The sequence below is a fragment of the Apostichopus japonicus genome, chromosome 13 (assembly GCF_037975245.1).
Source record: "Apostichopus japonicus isolate 1M-3 chromosome 13, ASM3797524v1, whole genome shotgun sequence".
Taxonomy (NCBI): domain Eukaryota; kingdom Metazoa; phylum Echinodermata; class Holothuroidea; order Aspidochirotida; family Stichopodidae; genus Apostichopus; species Apostichopus japonicus.
The window spans coordinates 7,079,386-7,099,541 of NC_092573.1; the positions used below are offsets into that span (position 1 = coordinate 7,079,386).

A 20,156-nucleotide genomic window follows, 5' to 3' on the forward strand; every position below is an offset into this window, starting at 1 on the left:
CCTTAATGACTTCGGTGACAATATGACAAGAACAATTTCAAAGTGGTTGTAGACTTACAAGTGAAATGTTTCGTTGTATTTGGGTGACCAGTTGTTAGCCTTTGACTTTGTGGTATAGCGCCTTTTCTTATCACTCAAGTGTGGTCCAATCATGTTGACTTCTACAAATGGCCTGAACATGCTCGTTGTATGCCACTTCAAGGCACTGGCGGCTACCACTGAAAGAAATAATCCATTGATGATGTTTTTAAACTTCATAAGCATAAGTAACTAGTGTGTGGTTACAGCAAGATAAACAGGGAGCTAGGGAGTAGGTGGGGGGAGGTGTAAGGATGGTGACTTCCCTGTAGGACCCATGGGTAGGGATGGGGACAAGCTAGAGGTGGGGATGGAGACGTTCCCCGTATTGGACAATTGAGACCTCATTCAGAGACAAGGAAGTGAAGTCTCATCTCTTTGACAGGGCCTTCTGATAATTCTACAACATACTAAGGAGAGGGATACCATATTGCAAAACCACGCCAGGTGATAGCTGGGGCTCTCTTAATAATACTAAATGAAATATCTTTCCCTGAAAAAATAGGCTGCAATGGAAGCCGGAGTTCAAGCATTCTAGTGACAGGGGACAAGCAATAGTACACAAATGACACAGTCACAGTGACCTTCAGTGATCAGTGTTATCTTTTCCAGCCATATTGTTTCGAAGAATATGTACTAATTAGGCTGCAATGCAAGCCAGAGTTCAAGCATTCCAGTGACAGGAGACAAGTAATAGTACACAAATGACACAGTCACAGTGACCTTCAGTGATCAGTGTTATCTATTCCAGCCATATTGTTTCTAAGAATATGTACTAATTAGGCTGCAATGGAAGCCAGAGTTCAAGCATTCCAGTGACAGGAGATAAGTAATGGTACACAATGACACAGTCACAGTGGCCTTCAGTGATCATCTCTGAAGAAACCAATTAGAGAGTATTTTCAAAGAAATCCCAAAACTTGTCAATGGTCTCTTTATCCATTCCAAAAACATTCGAGGACAATGCAATAGTTTGCCCCCCCCCCCCTCCCACTCCCATCTTTCTTTAAAGCATCATGCCTCCATCTTCTCCCCATCTTATGACAATGTCACTTCTTCATTTTCCTGTTAGGAGTAAGGTCTGTGGGGTGATTTGTCTTAAAGAGTTGATCATGAATGATTCTGACCTTTGACAGTGACCTTATGTTCCCCAGTACCAGGATGTGTGAAGAGGTCCACCTGTACAGAGATCTCTCCTACTGGATCAGAAACACTAGGATCATCTGAAAAATAAACAAAAACATTTGGAATGTAACTTTAACTGTGAGCTTACATTACAATGTATCTCCATTTGAAATATCATATAACCAAAATTTCTTCACCCCCCCCTCCCCAACCCCCTTATTGCTAAGACCTCCTCTCATTCCACGATTTAAAACACCAACGATAGATGAAAAAAATTCATGATCATTAAAGAGTTTAACCAGTATAAATGGGAATATCTGCTACATTTTAAAGATTCAGCAAAAAGAAAATGAATCACTAAAGAACCTGCACATAATGTAATAGATAAATGTGACTCTGATAATAAAATTAAAACGATAATAACACAGACCAAAAATTGAATGAGCTGAATTAATCTATTGCCATCTTGTAGGTGAAGTTTCCCTAGGACTGGTGACGAGATCAAGACAGATCAACAAGTACCAATAATTGCAATCAAGATGCACAAGCCTTGTAAACAAATTCAAATACAGACTCACCTTGTATCGTCTGGGTTTGAACAAATGTCTTGATGAGCATGTCTGTCGTTTGAGTGTAGAGTGACAAGGCATATCGTAAAGACTGCAGCTCTGGACACTTTTCTAAGAAAGCTTTCTTAAGGCCTTGACCAGATCCGTGGAAGTATTGCTACAAATAAATGGGAAGCAGTCAAGGTATAAACTATGAACACATTGCTGATGTAATAGCATATAGGTAACATGTTAAACTAATAACCCTTCAATACCATAAATTTACGGCAATTGTACTCCCGAACAAGCCTCAGTTCGAAGGACTACATGACGCATAAACACATATGTAATAAACATGAAATGATGCATCTGTAATAACAACATGAAATAACATCACAGGCAAACCCGTTGCTCTTGTAGAAGTAACATGAACCCTCTAGTTAGTCTTTTATCACCTTCCCCTTTAAATCTATAAATATGTAGGTAGATTCATCAGCTGTTTGATTGATTTATCAACAATTTGCCCTAGCCCCTCTCCCCCCAAAACCCCTCCCCCGTCCTTTAAAGCAACCATCTCCCATATCCTAGTTTCATGGCTGATTCATGGTAAATACACAACTACCAACAGGTTCTTACCTTTACTGAGTCCAGAGCCATTTCAAGTACTGCACATTGCTTTGGACTCAAGTTTTTATTGTCGGCACTCTGACCGTCCTGTAGGGAAGACAATTAATGCATGTATCATGCTAATTGTAACGATATAAAGTCACCATCAGTTTACATAGTACACAGGGATATGTAACAAAGACCACTTTAAGCAATGATAACGGCTGACAGTAAAGATAAACAACTTAAAACTTTCAATTTAGCACTCCAGTAGCAAATGGTCTTCAAGAATTCAAGTTTCTCTATATTTCAGCTTTATCTTGTTAATGAAATGTAATACAGGTTCTACACATTGGCGAAGGCAGTTCCTGTAAAGTACAGATATATGACGAAGAAATGTAAACATGTGTATATTCCTGTTACTTTGTACACAGCTTCCATAACATGTGTACTTCTCTGGTACTTCTGTGTATCGGAGCGTTGCAAAGATACATCAAATTGCATTAATTACCAAGAAAATTAGATTACATTACATTTGATGATATTTGTCATTTCATCTTTCTGTCATTTTTTCTCTCTTTGTGTCTCAATTTTGTTTCATTTAAAAAAAAAGACAATTATTCTCAGACCAAACCTGCAAGTAGTCTTAATTATACACAACAGTTGATTTTATTTTCATTGTGAATGAGTCGTTTGAAGCTTTGAATTTAAGAAAAACAAAACGAGATAGATTGAATTTGAGATCTTCTCATTTAATCCTAAAATTAATAAGAGGGCAGCAGCCTGGATCACGACAGCATTTTGTACCAACACAGAATCCATTTAACAGTCGACTTTGTAGAGAGTTCTTCAAAGTCCGCCCAACTTACCATGACTTTTGTCTCTCTCATATTGTATTCCAAATGATTCTTCACTACTCCCCCCACCCCCACCCCACCCTATAGGCTTACATTAAACTAGTCTGTTACTCTGGAATAATTCTCTCCTTATCTACATTCCATGTCATTTGTGCACCAAAATATCACAGGCTCTGTCATACTGTTCTCTGGATGTTTATTTTTGGTAAATACAAGTTCCATCACATCGGTTTCCTTTAACTCTACATTTTCTGTTTTTATTTCCTTCCAATCACACTGCTTAATGTTTGTAAGAGAGAGCTGGAAGGCACAAATGTGCGACGTGAAGGGGGGCATTTACCCCTAACACGTAGCTTTCAGATATCATCTACACCTTATACACGTGGTCAAGGCGGCTAGATAGCTCCGACAAGAAAAATAGATGACGTAATCACTGCAATTGCCTATAGACGATTGGTAATAGCTATTTATTGACCGTGAAAATGTCAAAAAACACATTATACTTATTAGAATTTTCTCAATTTTCATCAATTTCCTCCCATCAAACTCTGTATTGTGCACATCTCTTTGGTTTAGAGTTAATTGTTGTTAGGCTTCTGAATTTGATTGCATAAATGTAATTTATGCAAATGAACATGAACTTTATCTTCCAACCTGTCACCGTCTTCTCAATTTATATTGAATCCATTTGACTTCCCTTAAATTGGTAAACAATTACAAATTTGGAATCAAGGTGATTAATTTGAATATAAAACAGCCAGATATTTGAGAAGCAAAAAAAACAGAACAAATATGAGTACAACAGCATGAATACAAGTACAACAGCTTGAGTACGAGTACAACAGCATAAATACAATTACAAGTAGAATGAGTAAACACCCTAAGCAAGAGTATATCAATTTGTATTTATTTCCTGTACCACTCTTGAAAATACCTGGAGAACAAATATGGGTATGAATCCACATTGCTGAGTATGAGTAAGAGTAACTATGTTGGAGCACTGGTATGGGTATTGGTAACTATGTTGGAGCACCGGTAAGAGCACAGGTCACTATGATAGAGCACTGGTATGAGTACAGGTTACTATGTTAGAGAAGCAGTATGAGTACGGGTAACTATGTTGGAGGGCCGGTATGAGTATGGGTAACTATGTTGTATGGACCAGTATGAGTGCAGGTAACTATCTTAGAGCAGCAGTATGAGTAAGGGTAACTATTTTAGAGCATAGGTATGAGTACGGGTAACGTCGTTGGAGCGCCGGTATGAGTATGGGTAACTATGTTAGAGCCTAGGTATGAGTATGGGTAACTATTTTAGAGCACCGGTATGAGTACGGGTGACTATCTTAGAGCAGCAGTATGAGTGTGGGTAACTATGTTAGAGCGCTGGTATGAGTACGGGTAACTATGTTAGAGCCCAGGTATGAGTATATACCAATACAAGTCTGGTAAGTATTGGGCCAACTTTGTTCTTGCTGCCTTAGGTTAATTGAAAATCTACAGAAAATCTTTTCAGCTGGAAACCAACAAGAATGGAGATAGAGCAGTGAGAGAGAACAGGCAGTTTGATTACTTCTTGGTCTACCAGCTGATGGGTCAATATGGCTGACAGTTGATATGAAGAGAACAAGCAGGAAATTGTAGGAAACAGCATGGCATGACAGGCTTTGAACAGCATCTATCATTTGTTGCTATTATCATTTACGGTTGAATTTCTACAAATGTTTATATGAACAAATAGATAAAGGAGTACAAGAGACATGCAATCACAAGAACAAATTGAAGAGCAAAATAGCAGAGAGTTTGTATATTATACTTAACCAGATTCTCTGAAAGAAATGTGAGGATTATTGCCAATAGATGACAGTTAATCAAGCTTTGGAAAAGATAAATGAATGGATAGATTGGAGGGGAGAGTAGGGGGGGATACAATAATATTCTTGTTTTGATTTGATTTTAACATTCACTAGCAGTTAAACTATACATTTAAACTTCAAAAATTCTTAAGAAGTACTTAACGATTCACAAAGTGTGAACATCCTCCACTTCTAAGTGTTTCAGGGAATACATGTTTTAAGACTTTGGTTATTACCTTATCTCTGTGCTTTGAATTGGTACTACAAACCACACTGTAAGTAATTAATTCATTTTGAATTTTTTAGATATTGGGTGGAAGGGGGGTGGGTGGGGAGGGAGGGAGGGAGGGAGGGTGGGGTGGGAATGGGGCAGGCGGGTAACTCCTTTGATATTTTGTATCAAGTGTCTCATTTGTAGCGATACTTCTCTACGCTGTACACATACTATTATTCTACTAGAGACATCAGAATTCTACACACGTAGGCTACGAATGACAACTAACATCAAGTGACCATATCTCACTTTGTTATCAGCGTGACCTTGGAGTTTGGCAAGAGCTGGATTGAGGGTAGCCAGAATTGTATTCATCTTGATGATAAGAGGAAGAAGAAAAATATGACAGAACATCAAACTGATAATGATAAATGTTCAAAACAGAGAAATAGAGGCAAAGCATATTAAAGACATGAACTTGTGTGCAACCGTGAGAAAGATGAAAAAAACTTAAATATGTGAAAAGATCATCCATTAATAATGGTAGAACCCAAAAACCATGAACACGATTAGCAATTCTTTGGCAAAATATGATTAAAATAGTGACTTTATTCAGTCATTGTCGGAGGTAGAAAATATTGAAACATTTGCATGACAATGAGGAAAACTTGAAAAAAAATATAGAATTTTTGGATTCATCATTTAAAATGCTTCTGATAAAAGACAACAGCTGGCCATGGAGATATCAATGGTGTTTGAATTAAGTTGACACACTGAAGTAGTCTTAGGTGCCGTTACTCTAACGAGTTTTAATTATTAAACTTTAAATAGTGTCCTCCTCCTCCTCTATTACATATTTTTAATAAGTCAGTTTGATTACTGCCTTCATCTTAATGTAACTAATGAGCCTGACCTCTTTAACATCCGTATTTCTTAATACAACTCTCTCTTCTTTTATGAAAATCATCCAACATCCTTCGTGTATGCACATGTCCCCACTGCCCTGTACATGTACCAATGACAGATCAGTTGTGGTAACCTTAAAAGGCTATGTATTTTTCACCTATGATTTTTTTTATTTTCATTATAAAATCTTAAGTAAATAATAATTTCATGATGCAAACAAGAAGCAAAAAGTAATAAATATTTTCACCCAAGATAAACATTTCAGAAGATATTAGAAATGCCAAGTGAAGTTATAAGAGAAGATTACATTAGACACGACGTCCCAAGGCGGAAATATTCTGACGATGCATAACGTTATGATTACAAAGTGAGATTTACCGACAGAGTTAAAGGAATATGCTAAATGATAAAAAAAAACATCGCATACAGACGATTTGTATAAATTAACGCTACATAAAATACATTTCTCACTAGGTGATATAGGGTTAACACAGTAACATCAGTGTGCTTAAATACTTTAAGGAGATTGAAAGTTCATTGCCAGCTCTTCTCATTACTGAGCAAATACTACGTAAATATCTTAATGTTATTCCCAGACGAAAATAATTCCTGGCTTTTAAGCAAGAGTCAAGAAAACCCCGGTTTTCCCTGGATATCCAAGCTTTATTCCTGCCTCAGGTAGCCAGGAAAAGCCAGGACTTTGAAAGTCCAGCCTTTTCCTGGCTTCACCCAGCCTAACAAGTCCACACTAGGCAGGAAAAGCGAGGGCAATGCTGTCCTGGCTAGGCAGGAAAAGCCAGGACTTTGAAAGTCCAGCCTTTTCCTGGCTTCACCCAGCCTAACAAGTCCACACTAGGCAGGAAAAGCGAGGGCAATGCTGTCCTGGCTAGGCAGGAAAAGCCAGGATTTTGAAAGTCCAGCCTTTTTCCTGGCTTCACCCAGCCTCACAAGTCCACAATAGGCAGGAAACGAGAGTGGAATGCTGTCCTGGCTAGGCAGGAAAAGCCAAGCTTGCCTTTTACCCAGTATTAGCTAGTTGTAAGATGGTCAGCCCTTACATAAAGTTTTCTTTTGTACCATAGTTTTACTTGTTTATTAGTTCAGTGCTCACTGTACAGAGGGCTATACATTTGTACAGTATATTTGTAAGTTGTTTTGTGGTCGGGGGGATTAAGATTTCTCTCTTCTGGGTTGCTAAGCAACTATCTTTGTTCTTCCTGGAAATTAGCTCTCACAGGAAAAGGGGTCTGTGTATATATATTATAGGGACAAAAGAGTTTTGTGAGGGTATAGGAAGTTAGGCAGTTGGCCATGAGTATTGGAGCAAGACAGTTGCAAAAGAGGAGAAATATAGTTTTAATGCTGGATAGTTTGTTTTAAACCTTAATTTACATAATCAAGTTACTGTAGTCCTTATTATTTTTTGGAAGGAGTGATATTCACCTGACAGTCTGGCACGCATTTTACTATAAAGGACATTATTTACTATAAAGGATATTATTTACTTAGAGGATATTATTTTACCGTAAAGGATATTCTGGGACACCATTTGTTTAACTGACATTATTTTACTGCAAGGATACCCTGGGACACTATTGCTTATTATTTAAAGGATACTATTTTGTTGGGATTGGACATTTATCATACAATTTATTCTGTTCAACTATACTGATGTCGTGGAAGTTGTTCTTCCTGGAAATTAGCTCTCACAGGAAAAGGGGTCTGTGCATATATATTATAGGAACAAAGGAGTTTTGTGAGGGTATAGGAAGTTAGGCAGTTGGCCATGAGTATTGGAGCAAGACAGTTGTAAAAGAGGAGAAATATAGTTTTAAATGCTGGATAGTTTGTTTTAAACCTTAATTTACAAAATCAAGTTACATGTAGTCCTTATTATTTTATGGAAGGAGTGATATTCACCAGACAGTCTGGCATGCATTTTACTATAAAGGACATTATTTACCATAAAGGATATTATTTACTTAGAGGATATTATTTTACCATAAAGGATATTCCAGGACACCATTTGGTTAACTGACAGTATTTTACTGAAAGGATACCCTGGGACACTATTGCTTATTAATTAAAGGATACTATTTTGTTGGGATCGGAAATTTATCATACAATTTAATCTGTTCAACTATACTGATGTCGTGGAAGATCTGTACCTGATGTCACCAGCACGCCAACTCACCAGAACAGATTTATAAATTAAGTGTATTTACTTTAACATTTGGGTGCACCTCACGACTCTAAGTCATTTGATTTAATTCTTTGACTGGGCCCAGATCAGCTGTATATTGTTTGTTATTCATAATTATAATTTATTTTGATCCAATCCAGTTGAGTGTTCCATTTTTATGTGTCTTGTTCTGTGTTTGGTCATCACACCAAACCCAGAGTTCTCTGATCAAGAACAAACATTTATTTTCAGTGGCTAACACCCTTACATATAATTCATGATTTTAAGTTATGAAAATTTCCTATACCACAAACACACTTAAACCTCCTATAAGCTAAAAGTAACTGCCAACTAGCCAGCAAGATAATTTATATAGGGTAAGCATGGACACCTGGCTTTTTCGGGGTAATCCTGGGTATGTATACCTGGCTTTTCCTGGCTCCTCACTGATATAAACAGGGACCTGGCTTTTCCTGGGTAATCCTGGGTGTGCATACCAGGCTTTTCCTGGTTTTTCCTGGCTCTTCATTCACACACTAGAGACCTGGCTTTTCCGGGGTAAACCTGGGTTAACCATCCAGGCTTGTCCGGCCTTTACCTGGCTCTTCACTCACACAATAGAGACCTGGCTTTTCCGGGGTAAACCTGGGTTAACCATCCAGGCTTGTCCGGCCTTTACCTGGCTCTAAATGAGTTATATAAACCAGGCTTTGCCGGGCTTTTCCTGTCCGAATTACCATTTTCAAACCCAGGAATTTCCCTGGATTTCCCTGGGTTAAATCCAGGCTTTTCCTGGCTTATATTCCAGGGAATTCCAGGGTTTTCCTGCCTTAAATTCGTCTGGGTTATGAAGCTACTATAGTTACGAAATAGAGATTGGTTTTAAGTATTCAAGGAGTATGATCGATAATTAGCTGACAGGACATAACAAGACCAAATCAGAGAGCTCGGACTTTAGTATGACCAATAGATGTGGAGGCATCAATAATCTTTATTATAGAAGCTATTAAAACCTTAACATATGAGATGAAAGATCCTCTGAGATTATTCCTTGTATAGCAAAGAAAAAAAACTAAACATACCCATACTTTATGATTTGAATGAAAGAATTTTTCAGTGAGATGAAAATGACGTTATGTAAGCAAGAAAGCAAAGCACACACGAAGAAGTTAATCTAGTCAAAAACTAGTATCATCTCGAAGAAAAGGTAGGTACACCCTAAGGAATCTTTACCCTTATAAGACTCTCAAGGATAAAACTGAAGAAACACTTTCTGCTACTGCATTCATAGGTATCTCTTCATATCTGGCAAACATTTTCCATGGATCCTTTGCATATATATATTAAAGACTCCCAATCACTTACCGAGCTGTCATTCATAGGGGGCAGCACAACAATCTTCTCTATTTTACTGATCGTGATTCGCCATGTTTCCTTCAGGAGTCTCTTCAACACCGTCTTCTCACAATTTTGTGCTAGTACTGTAAGACTGTAAAATGTGGACAGAAAATAGAATGAAAGAACATAAAAGTCAGGGTTTCAAAGACTAAGGGAGGCAGGGGTGGGGGGGGGGAGAATAATTTTCATCACATCAGATGCAATATGGGAAGTTCTGGTATTGGAAGGTATGCTAGTGTTGGAATCAGGGAGATTCGAAAGTAAAAAAAAAACCTGCTGAGGTGTAATAGAATATTAGGCTACAGCATTAAACCCCTTGCCCCCCCCCCTCTCCTCCCCCTCCGAGTTAGTTCTACATCTCATTTCGACAGTATCGAGCAATCCCTCCCTTGTGAAGAATGTTTACATGTTTAGTGACTTACTTGCCATCCAAGACATCTATCAATGGTCTCAACATAACATCCGCATCTTGTTGCACACTACTCCTCTGGCTGGGCTGACTGCCCATGTTACCCACACCCTTGACCTCACCCAAAAGACCACTCAGCTGTCCTATACTCTCTGTTAATCTCCTCTCAAAACTGTAATGAAAAACATAAAAAAAAGAGAGAAGAATTATGGTAAAGCACACAAAGAAAGACATCTAATGTACATTCATGCCTTTCAATCATAAGGTCCCGAGTTCGAGCCACTCAAAGATTAATGTATGTCGTCCAGTTACAGAGTTGTTGACAATTGACAATTCATAATCATTGACGTTAAATATGAATCTAAGAGACTGACTTTGGTCAGCTTGCGGCTTTGATAAGCCAATGAGGCTTCTTCGCAAGTTCCTGCTTGCAGGAGGATCTAAAATACATACATGCATACAAAGAATCAATTTTAAGTACCAAGAAGAAAAGAAAAAAAACCTAAAAATTAGTCTCAAACAATTGTACATGAGCTAGACAGGAAGAATCAATATTAATGTAATAGTAAATTTATGATTCATACAGTAATGAAAAGAGTGAGAAGAAAGGAAAAGAAAAGAAGAATGAGGTCATTCTGCTGAGGTAACCTTGTGACTTTTGCCTCATTATTTTATATTTACCTTCTAGCAAACACTTTGCTAAGTTGATCTAAGACCTCATTATTTATATTTTACCTTCTAGCAAACACTTTGCTAAGTTGATCTAAGACCTCATTATTTATATTTTACTTTCTAGCAAACACTTTGCAAAGTTGATCTAAGATCTCATTATTTATATTTTACCTTCTAGCAAACACTTTGCTAAGTTGACCTAAGACCTCATTATTTATATTTTACCTTCTAGCAAACACTTTGCAAAGTTGATCTAAGATCTCATTATTTATATTTTACCTTCTAGCAAACACTTTGCTAAGTTGATCTAAGACCTCATTATTTATATTTTACCTTCTAGCAAACACTTTGCAAAGTTGATCTAAGATCTCATTATTTATATTTTACCTTCTAGCAAAGACTTTGCTAAGTTGATCTAAGACCTCATTATTTATATTTTACCTTCTAGCAAACACTTTGCTAAGTTGATCTAAGACCTCATTATTTATATTTTACCTTCTAGCAAACACTTTGCTAAGTTGATCTAAGATCTCATTATTTATATTTTACCTTCTAGCAAACACTTTGCTAAGTTGATCTAAGACCTCATTATTTATATTTTACCTTCTAGCAAACACTTTGCTAAGTTGATCTAAGATCTCATTATTTATATTTTACCTTCTAGCAAACACTTTGCTAAGTTGATCTAAGACCTCATTATTTATATTTTACCTTCTAGCAAACACTTTGCTAAGTTGATCTAAGACCTCATTTAGACTGGACTGTAACCTGTTGAGGATTTCAGCAGCTTCATTGTCCAGTTTCTCTCCTCCCATAGACTCAAATAACTTTTCCAGCTGTATTCTGAGTTGTTGAATGTTGTTCATTAAGATACAGGCTTGTAGACTCTGAGAAATGAAAGTACAAATTACAGTGAATCATACCAACCCAGACTATGTCTACAATGAGCGAACAATTTTATCTGCACTCTTTGATCTAAATTATATGAATTTAGAACACTGGCTTAGAAGCTAACATGTTTTGATAGTATTTCCTAAAGACAGTACATGATTACATGATTAGCAATTAGAAAATTACAAATTTCTATATATTCTGCAACTTCCAAACTTACAATCTGAGCTTCACTGGTGTACTTGGGAAACTTTTCTGAGACGGTGTCTGCATAGGCAAGTAATACTCTGTTTACAGTCTGTTGAAATAAAAAGAAAGTAATAAGATATTTATAATTCCTTGATCATTCAATTCAATTCAATTTCAATTTCTTTATTCCAGTATAAATTATAACATTTATAAATAGGACACATAAAAATGATACATAAAAGACGTAAACATGTACAAAAATGAAAGCATGAACAAAAACAAGAAGTAAGATAGAGGATTAGAAGTTTTGAAGATTAAAGATTAAAAGGATTATAACAGAGATTCTAAGAACCCATTTTGAATATAAATGGCTGCTCTGTAGATAAATGAGTTCTTAAAAAGCATAATTCTAAAAGATGGCAAGATAGTAGGATTACGTAGATTGTACTTGCTGGTTCTATTGCACAGAGAGATCAACTCTGAGTGAAGTGGGTGATCTTTAGAACTATGTATATTCTTAGCTAGTCTTATGAATTCATTTTTAGCAGCAGTGTTTACTTTACCAACAAGGCTTTCATAGTCGAGATTAAATATTTTTGAGCAGTATTTCAAAAAACTTCTAATTCTTTTCTTGTCCTTTTCAAGTAGAAAGTGATACCAGACAGGAACTGCATACACAATCACTGGCAGAATTGATGAGTTGAAAACCTTATCTCTTACATTAGAATGAAAATAAGGAGTAATGTATGCCAACGTTGATACAATATAATACACCTTAGACATCGATTTAGATTTATGTTTAGTAAAGGTTAACTTGGCGTCAATATCAACTCCTAAGTACATAGTATGAGAAACCCGCTCAACAATGGAGCCTTGAACATAAGTTTTCTGATCCCTGGTCTGAATGAGACCTTGATGTTTAATGTTAATGTTTTCAAAAATTATTTCTTTAGATTTCTTTGGATTAAGTAAGAGGTTCTTCTGCTCACACAAACTGACCATATTATCAATACAGGATTTATAGTCATTTTGATTTTCAAGGTGTGTCCGCTTTGAAATGTTACAGGATATAGCTGTATCATCAGCGTACTTAATTACATCACACCCCATAGAAGAACGTATATCATCTGTGTATATTGTAAAAAGTAACGCAGAGAGAGGGCCTCCCTGGGGGACTCCCACTGTAATATTTGATTCCTCTGAATAACCTTTCTGTAGCTTGACTTGTCGGGACCATCCTTGTAGAAAATTAGCCAACCAATGTATAAGCCATGGCTCATCGATAAAACTACACAAACCTTGGATTAACCGATTTGGTAAAACCGTATTAAAAGCACTTGAAAAATCTAAGAATAAAACTTTAGTGACTGTTGTGTCACTCTGATTTAAACCACAAACAACACAATGTACGAGCTTGAGTATAGCATCTGTGCAGGACACGCCTTTTTTGTAGGCAAACTGATTTTTATCACCGTGTGATACGATGGCCTGCGTCAAGTATGGAAATAATAATTTTTGCATACAGTTAAAACCAATGCTGGACATGTCAATTGGTCTAAAATCATTTACAGATGTTGGAATAGAGATTTTAGGCACAGGTGATGTTTTAGCATGCTTCCATAGGGACGGAATTGAATTCTCATTTAAACTTACATTATATAAATTAGTGAATATGCCAGCTAATTCTTCAGAGCAATACTTGTACACCCACCAGGGAATTTGATCAAAACCACAGGTAAAGAAAATGAGGATTAATCTCAAATACAGTATTATTATTATTACATCAATTAGCATCAGACACTATTTCACATACTGCAAAAGTTTCCATGCTAGCATGATATTACTCAGAGGCAAGCAAACAGAGTGATAGACAGACAGATGTACAGACTAATTAGTGGATAAAATAGAAATAAGACTGACAATAAGCAGTTTATGCAGTCCTCTTCTAACAACAATCTATCCTAAAAATATGCTGGTAATGTTGATCCAAATCACCTGCAAATTTGTCACAACCATGCCATCTATATTAAAATCCATCGAGACTGTAAATAAGTTGTATCTTAAAGTTAGTGTCAAGGTACTGATGATGATGTAAACTATAGCCATTGCACTGTTCTTTAATATAGTGGTAGCTACCAACAAAGAGTAACTGTTTGACTTACCAGAGCATATCGTCTCATGTACCGGTTCAAGATTTCAGCGTTGGGACACTCTAGCTTCTTGACGATATCAAAACTCTGATTCAACTGAGTAAAGACATCGACCACTGAACATGAAAACCGTGCATGTTCTGCACTCTTCCTGAAGCCATCCTGAGCATCTCGTTCCAGAGCACCGTGAAGAAACTCCATGGAGAGTTCCTCATTTTCCTTCAACCACTGCATCACAAACGGCTCAAACCATCTTTAGGAAAGAATAAGTTTATAGAGAAATTTCCTTTCTTGCATCTTATCATTCATTGCATAATTAAATCCAGTGCATCGGGTATATACTGACCATTAAACATACGTTACAACAGCATTGTAAAATTTATCAATAATTTGAACGTGGGATCGATTCTGGATATTCAAGTGAAACAATATTGCAGAGATAAATCTAAGGGACCTAACAATTAATCCGTGCAAATTACTTCATTAACCAGACATTTACTTGTGCCCTAGTTTATAAGCTGCAGCCCACAACATGCCATCTGGGCCATAGCACAGGGTTTGCTGCTTTACACCTGTTCTAAAAAGTGCACAGAAGGTTGATGGCATCTCTATGTAGATAAAAAGTATGTTGTGAAAAGTATGTTGTGAACAAGTCAACCATTCCTGTTCAAGGACTTAGAACACTCTGTCATTGACAGAAGAGATTAATGTACCGTGAGCTAAACTCCAGAAGGTGATGAAATTAGTTAATGAGGGGTTAATCAACGGTCTAGCGTGCGTTACTCACAGGATTAATGCACGATTGGGGGATAATGCAAGCGATGCACGAGGGCGGAGCCCGAGTGCATCCAGCGATAGCATTAACACCCGGAGTGCATTAATCATGTGGGTAACGCACGCTAGACCGTTGATTAACCCCGTTCATTCATACACTACCATTTGTGTGGGGGAAAAATCATAAAACAAAACATTTTTGGTTACATATAACCAAAGATTTATTAAAGAGATGCCCCGTAATTTTACCGTGCGTTACTCACAGGATTAACCACGGTCAGCTGACCTGAATGGACCAATAGGATTTAGGAATCTTTACTAAGTATGAATGAATAATGGTTAATGTGCAAATTGTTGACATGTTGACCGGCCCGCCCTGACCTCGGTCTCATTTACTTACACTGGATAATCAGAGTCATCTTCAGCTGCTGGTAGGGCCTCTTTAATGTATTTATTGTACATCCATTTAATCTTAAAGTGAAGGTTCATGTACTCTGCACTAGTGCACGGCCTCAGCTGATCATGCTCTGTTGACAAAAAAAATAAAACAGTAATTTAAAGGCATTAAAGACTCTCCCCAAACCGCATGCTGCGCTCTGAAAAAGTTAACTTTCCATTGCTTGCAAATGAAGTTTTCTTCTTGTCTCTACAAAATGCAGACAGTAATGAAACATGATACATTGTTATCTTTTATCTAGACCTGAGATGTCCATCGTTGCTATGTACACTGTGTTGTGGGTATTGACCGTAGCTGTATGTATCGACTGTACACTCGTGTCTAATTACCGACGGTAGCAAGCTATGTGTGTATTTTCTCGGATCGATGGTGGTGTCTAACACTTCTGTTTCACCTCATTCGAAACTAGGTCAGCTTACCAGCATGAGACATTTCTTTGTGCGTGAGTCTTCACACCCTTTAATACTGTCTTATTTCAAAATAACAAAGAAAATAATTGTCTAGAACAGGATTTCAACCTGTAACAACAGAAGTGCTTTGCTCATCACATTTCTTGTCTGTCACACAATACAGGTTGTCAAAGATATCAATCCAGGCATACTCAGAATCTACATATTTGCAATTCTCAGACTTGGTTTCCAGCAGTTAACGTTTACGTAACAAAAATAAAGTTACACCTAATTTCTCTGAGTGTATTCAATGAGACTTTATAAAGTAAAAAAAAGTAAAAATAAAGTAAAATTTATAATAATGTATGAATATATATATGTATGAATATATGAATAATGATGCATGAATATTCAACTAGCCTGACCTATCCAAATATCTATGTTATTATAAAGCTAAGTCTTATCTTTAAGACCATCTTCATAAATCAACAGTTACCTTCTAAAGCATATTTGATGTCCTGAGAAAACATAGTCCACATCGTGGAGGCACTGTCCTCACCAACATTGAGCTCATTGGGAAATCTAAAATAAACAGAATCAAGTCAAACGAATGAATGAATGAATGAATATAATTCTCTCATAATCTGAGAAGATGAACAATGGCACCTCAGATAAAACTGGAGTCTGTTTTAATGTTTGCCCCGGCTTGTAAAATTTGTAAGTTTAATCACTTCTCTCCTCAGTTCAGGTGTGTTAATCCACATACATGTATCTCAGTCTGCAGTTATCAGCAATTGTAGTTGGTATCGGCAAGGTGAATGCATCCTGCCTTTGGACAGTTTAACTTGAAAACAGCAGAACACATACATATTTTCCTGTTTGGGACATTTGACATACGCAACCACCAATTCAATCCTATTAAAAATATACTCTTGGTACCCAAATTTAAACAGATATTTTTTTAAATCGAATATTAATAAGTCATAGACATTTGAAGAGACTCCCCCCTCAACCCCCACCCCCCCAAAAAACAGAAAAAAAAAGAAGAAGCTAATGGCAGATTTAAGGATTGCATTTATGGTCTGGTAACTTATAAGGCTCCCCTGGTAGTCCCTTTGATGATTCACAAGTTTCCTGGATTTTTTTTTTTTCTTCACGTTTCCTGGATATCTATCACTGTGAGAGAGAGAATACTTTTCATCACCAATGCTGTATATACCTATCAGTGCCAGTCTAATCTTTGAGGTAAACTGAAACCCTCAATTATGATGCATATACTCACTGATTGAGCACAGCCGTGTAGGTGCTTTTATCTTCTTCAATTACTGAAACAATTAGAGAGATGAGTTTGGTCCAGAAATCTAAACTTTTTGGACCTTGTCCGTCAACATCAGGATTCTCCTGAGGTGGCTGATCTGCAGACTCAGGCTGGAACTCTCGCTGGTAGAGTTCAAAGCAATTTTCGTAGATATATTCGTAGGTGGACTTAAGGCAGGCCTTCACGCAGTCTTTCACAACCGTGGCTGCCCTGGGTGGGCTCGCTAACTCTTGAACCTGAGAGAAAGAGAAACATTCCTGAAACTGAACTCCTCTGATGAACAACAGTATTAAAATAACAGTAGTATTGGCAGCAGTAGCAACAGGTCCTATGTTTCTAGGACAAGTGGCGTCGTCCATGAAATCTGCATGAAGTGGAGAAGCGATCTGGTAGATAATTCATGAACAAGATTGCAATATTCTTGAAGAGTATATATAGTAATACCTCAACAAATATAATAGGCCTAGTGATGACCGAAACCTAACCAGATGATTACTCAAAACTCAATTTAGATACAAGGAACAAGATTGCACCATTCTTAAAGAGTATATAATTATACCTCCAAAATATATAATAGACGTAACCGATGATTACTCAAATCTAAATTTAGATAAAAGGATGCATATCAGCTTTTTAACTTTTCATTTATATATTTAAATGACTAATTTAGCAATACCATTCAGATCCAAATATAGAAATGTATCTGGACCTCAAATAGAAATGAGTAACAAATACCTCAAAAAAACATAATAGTGATGATAGAAACCTCAAATCTAAATTTATATACAAGGATGCATATCAGCTTTCAACTTTTCATTCATATACTTAAATGACTAATTTAGCAATACCATTCAGATCCAAATATGGAAATAGTATCTGGACCTCAAATACAAATGAGGAACAAATACCTCAAAAAATATAATAGTGATGATAGAAACTTAACCACCGATGATTACCACATATAATATAGAAATATAATATAGAAATTATATTTATAAATATATATATATATTTATATCATATAACTTTATTAATTTAATATAATATATATAAATATGGAAATAATATCTGGACCTACCCTCATCCTAAAAATATACATATAATATAGAAATATAATATATAAATTATATTTATAAATATATATATATATATATATATATATATATATATATATATATATATATATATATATATATATATTTATATCATATAATTTTATTTATTTAATATAAATATAATATAATATATATATATATATGGAAATAGTATCTGGACCTACCTTCATCCTAAAAAATGTGATGCTGGTTAAGAGATCCACCATGGACTTTAAATCAGCTAGCTTCTCTGGACTGTTGGCTGGAAAGTTGTTCTATTTGGAAATTAAGGAATTGAATATGAACAAAAAACAAATTAATACCATCTTACAGAAACCATTGCAACAGACATCATGAAATTTAACCTTGAATTTTGTTGATGAGACTAAGATGTAGATGAGTCTGTTACATAACACTGCAGAATTAATGAGATGAAACACTACGTACTTGCGTCATAACGAGTTAATGATTTGCATAGTTTCAACTTCTGCAACACAGTAGTTTGGGTTTTCCGATTATTAAAGCTTAAAGGATTATTCAATAAAAGTATCTTCTCTTTTCTTCTCTTTCAAACTTGTTTTCATCTTGTTTTCATTAAAGGCTTCTCCATTCTTTAACAGTCATTGCAATGTACTATATATTTCATATAATATTAAACCGATTCATTTATTTCTCTGATATTAAAAGCAAGATTCTCCTGCTTTTATTGTATTAATTCTGGTGTAAATAGTCTGTTTTCCTGGAAGTTAGGTGTATGTCTAAAATAAATATACTTACTCTGTATGATGACAGGTCTATCCTGACAGAGTTGTGCAGTTGGTCTAATAGTTTAACAAATTTGTCTTTCTGTCGGTAAAAACAGTCAAATAAAATAATAAGATGCATTAAAGCTACAATTCAGAGGAGTTCAGGATTTAACAATGTTAGATGGTGATACTGTTCCACAAATTCAAGACTCCAATGTTGTATTGAGATTAAACTTCTACTAGGTACAAGGATCTTGCCCTGGAGGTTAGAGAGAAAGTTAGACTACAAAACCTATAAATGAACAATTTTAGATCAATCCCAATAAACGTTAGAAAGTTCCATTGATTTCCTTTTCCTATCAAATGAATGTGGAATCAAAATGTAACAGTAAGTGGTTTAATAATTTGATAAATTATCCAGTGCTGTCCAGATCTGACAAGCAAAAACTCTGATCAAATGGCAAAAACTCCTTGTAGCAAGCTTGAGGAGGATTACTGTTGTAGGATGTTGTTATACAAACTGATGACTGGTTGAAATAAGCACACCCCTAAGGATGTCACTATTAATTAGCACATTTCGCTAATGAGCTAATCACCAGTGAAGCCAAGGTATTTTAAGGTAAGCCTGCCCTAACTATGTGTGCTTATCTAGAGATCTAAATCTTATTGACATTCTGGAATCGTGAAATTTATATCATATACGCTACAATTTCTTAACTTCACAATGGAGATTGAGAAACTACAGTAAACCTGTCACAGGGAAGCATGATAGCTGGACACTATTCCATGTTAGCTATGAGTGATTTAAGGAAGCTTAAAGAGTTAGCATGTAACATACAATGATATGACGCTAAGAGGGATATGAGTTTCTCTGTTTTTATGAGAAAAAGAAACAATATAGAAAACAGTTGAAACTCACACCAAAGTTAGAAGCACCAAATCTATCGCTTGCAGACACCACCACAGATGCAGTGGTGTGAGCGTAAAAGGCATTGATGTTGGCCAATAACATACTCATGACAGCAGGCACACCGGAACACATGTACTTAGATGACATACATGAAAAGTGGCTACGGAAAAGAAAGAAAAAACAAGGAAAATACTTGGTTCATGAACAAAATATCTCAAGAATATATTTTATCAATCGGTCATCATGGCTTGGAAAACTGACTCATGACTGGTTCAGGTACATGTGGTGTCTTGATAAACAGTCTCCATAGCCATTAACTGACTATCAATTGGTCTCTAGTAGGTTAAATTGGGTAATAGCTTGCTTAACTTGGAACAGCCAAATTATT

The 20,156-nt window shown here is 36.2% G+C and overlaps 1 protein-coding gene and 1 long non-coding RNA gene across 11 annotated transcripts in view; both read right to left on the reverse strand.

The window, feature by feature from the left end:
• LOC139978211 (protein unc-13 homolog B-like) overlaps positions 1-20,156 on the reverse strand; it is a 200,825-nt gene that overhangs the window by 4,588 nt on the left and 176,081 nt on the right. For 8 of the 10 annotated variants that reach the window (XM_071988156.1, XM_071988157.1, XM_071988154.1 and 5 more), the window contains 16 exons: positions 19,778-19,928; positions 18,890-18,958; positions 18,298-18,387; positions 16,983-17,254; positions 16,197-16,282; positions 15,255-15,381; positions 14,093-14,333; positions 11,962-12,039; positions 11,562-11,737; positions 10,192-10,350; positions 9,737-9,860; positions 5,593-5,658; positions 2,388-2,465; positions 1,782-1,929; positions 1,206-1,301; positions 59-218 (listed from right to left, as the gene is read on the reverse strand). In XM_071988156.1, coding sequence (XP_071844257.1) covers positions 59-218; positions 1,206-1,301; positions 1,782-1,929; positions 2,388-2,465; positions 5,593-5,658; positions 9,737-9,860; positions 10,192-10,350; positions 11,562-11,737; positions 11,962-12,039; positions 14,093-14,333; positions 15,255-15,381; positions 16,197-16,282; positions 16,983-17,254; positions 18,298-18,387; positions 18,890-18,958; positions 19,778-19,928 — 2,121 coding nt within the window. Of the gene's footprint in view, positions 1-58; positions 219-1,205; positions 1,302-1,781; positions 1,930-2,387; positions 2,466-5,592; positions 5,659-9,736; positions 9,861-10,191; positions 10,351-11,237; positions 11,273-11,561; positions 11,738-11,961; positions 12,040-14,092; positions 14,334-15,254; positions 15,382-16,196; positions 16,283-16,982; positions 17,255-18,297; positions 18,388-18,889; positions 18,959-19,777; positions 19,929-20,156 lie in introns of all 10 variants that reach the window. The other 2 variants (XM_071988155.1, XM_071988158.1) reach the window with 2 other exon arrangements.
• LOC139978213 (uncharacterized) lies at positions 8,036-9,220 on the reverse strand. The gene is made up of 2 exons (XR_011796926.1): positions 8,797-9,220; positions 8,036-8,762 (listed from the first exon to the last, which is right to left on the reverse strand). It is a non-coding gene; the product is annotated as an uncharacterized lncRNA (long non-coding RNA).